The sequence below is a fragment of the Ornithorhynchus anatinus genome, chromosome 2 (genome assembly GCF_004115215.2).
Source record: "Ornithorhynchus anatinus isolate Pmale09 chromosome 2, mOrnAna1.pri.v4, whole genome shotgun sequence".
Classification (NCBI taxonomy): domain Eukaryota; kingdom Metazoa; phylum Chordata; class Mammalia; order Monotremata; family Ornithorhynchidae; genus Ornithorhynchus; species Ornithorhynchus anatinus.
In genome coordinates this window covers 34,225,452-34,227,062 of record NC_041729.1, presented here as the reverse complement: position 1 = coordinate 34,227,062, position 1,611 = coordinate 34,225,452, and the positions used below count along the sequence as shown (strand labels likewise).

Below are 1,611 nucleotides of genomic sequence, written 5' to 3'. Positions count from 1 at the left end.
CGGGCCGGTCCTCCTCAGGCGGCCGCCGCCATCTTGGCCGTGGGCGTCACAGAGGCCGGCGGCGGGACTACAACTCCCAGAGGGCGGCGCGCGGCGTCGTCACGTGGGCGGTGTCCGGCCAATGAGGGGAGGCGCCGCCCGGGCCCGCCCCGCCCCTCGGGGGCCGCCAGGAGGGAGGCCTGTGTGCGCTGGGCCCGGCGGCCGAGCGGCTCCGAGCGGCCTCGGCCTTTCCCCCTCGGCCTTTGCCTGGCGGCGGCGGCGGGGTCGGCGGCCCCCGGCCCGCTCCCCTCCGCACCCTGGCTCCGGGGGACCCCGAGATGCCGGTCCGCACCGAGCGCCCCCCCCCCTCCGGCCGGTCCTTCCTCCTCCTCCCTCATCCCGCCGCCCCCCATCAACACCCAGCAGCCCGGCGTGGCCACCAGCCTGCTCTACAGCGGCTCCAAGTTCCGCGGCCACCAGAAGAGCAAGGGCAACTCGTACGACGTGGAGGTGGTGCTGCAGGTAGGACCCCCCCCCCCTGCAGAGAGGAGGGAGGGGCTCCCTCTGCACCCCCCCCCCCCCACCTTGCTCCAGTTCCTGCTTCTCGGGCCCAACCTCTCCCCCTTCTCCTCCCCTCCCCCGTCGCCTTCCGAGTCGTTTCGATGGAGCCCTCACTCTGCGCACAGCGCTCGGGACAGTCCACCCGGTGACATCTGCCGGGCCGCAGCGAGCTCGCCGCTGGGAGCCGGTGGGGGGACATCAGTACAGATAAGTGAAATTGCAGGGAGGGATGGAAGTGCTTTAGGGTCGGGGCGGGGGAGAGCAAAGGGATCAGTCGAATGAGAGGTAGGTGCAGAAGTGCTTTGGGTTGGAAGGGGGGGAGCAAAGGGATGAATCAAATGACAGATAGGGACAGAAGTGCTTTGGGTTGGGAGGGGGGAGAGCAAAAGGATAAATAAAATGAGAGGTAGGGACAGAAGTTCTTTGGGTTGGAAGGGGGAGAGCCAAGGGATGAATAAAATGAGAAGGAGGGACAGAAGTGCTTTGGGTTGGAAGGGGGAGAGCAAAGGGATAAATAAAATGAGAGGGAGGGACAGAAGTGCTTTGGGTTGGAAGGGGGAAGAGCAAAGGGACAAATAAAATGAGAGGTAGGGACAGAAGTGCTTTGAGTTGGAAGGGGGGGGAGCAAAGGGATAAATAAAATGAGAGGTAGGTGTGGAAGTGCTTTGGGTTGGAAAGGGGAGAGCAAAGGGATGAATAAAATGAGAGGTAGGTATAGAAGTGCTTTGGGTTGGAAGGGGGGAGAGCAAAGGGAAAAATAAAATGACAGATAGGGACAGAAGTGCTTGGGGGAAGAGCAAAGGGATGAATAAAATGAGAGGTAGGGACAGAAGTGCTTTGGGTTGGAAGAGGGGAGAGCAAAGGGATATATAAAATGAGAGGTAGGGACAGAGTGCTTTGGGTTGGAAGGGGGAGAGCAAAGGGGTAAATAAAATGAGAGGTAGGGACAGAAGTGCTTTGGATTGGAAGGGGGAGAGCAAAGGGATAAATAAAATGAGAGGTAGGTACGGAAGTTCTTTGGGTTGGAAGGGGGAAGAGCAAAGGGATGAGTAAAATGAGAGATAGGTGCGG

The 1,611-nt window shown here is 60.5% G+C and overlaps 1 protein-coding gene across 1 annotated transcript in view; it reads left to right on the top strand.

Moving 5' to 3' along the window:
• Positions 1 to 257: 257 nt before the first annotated feature.
• GID4 (GID complex subunit 4 homolog) overlaps positions 258 to 1,611 on the top strand; it is a 29,005-nt gene continuing 27,651 nt past the window's right edge. Inside the window, 2 exon segments of the mRNA XM_029057965.2 lie at positions 258 to 358; positions 360 to 501. Coding sequence (XP_028913798.1) covers positions 318 to 358; positions 360 to 501 — 183 coding nt within the window. The 5' untranslated portion in view covers positions 258 to 317.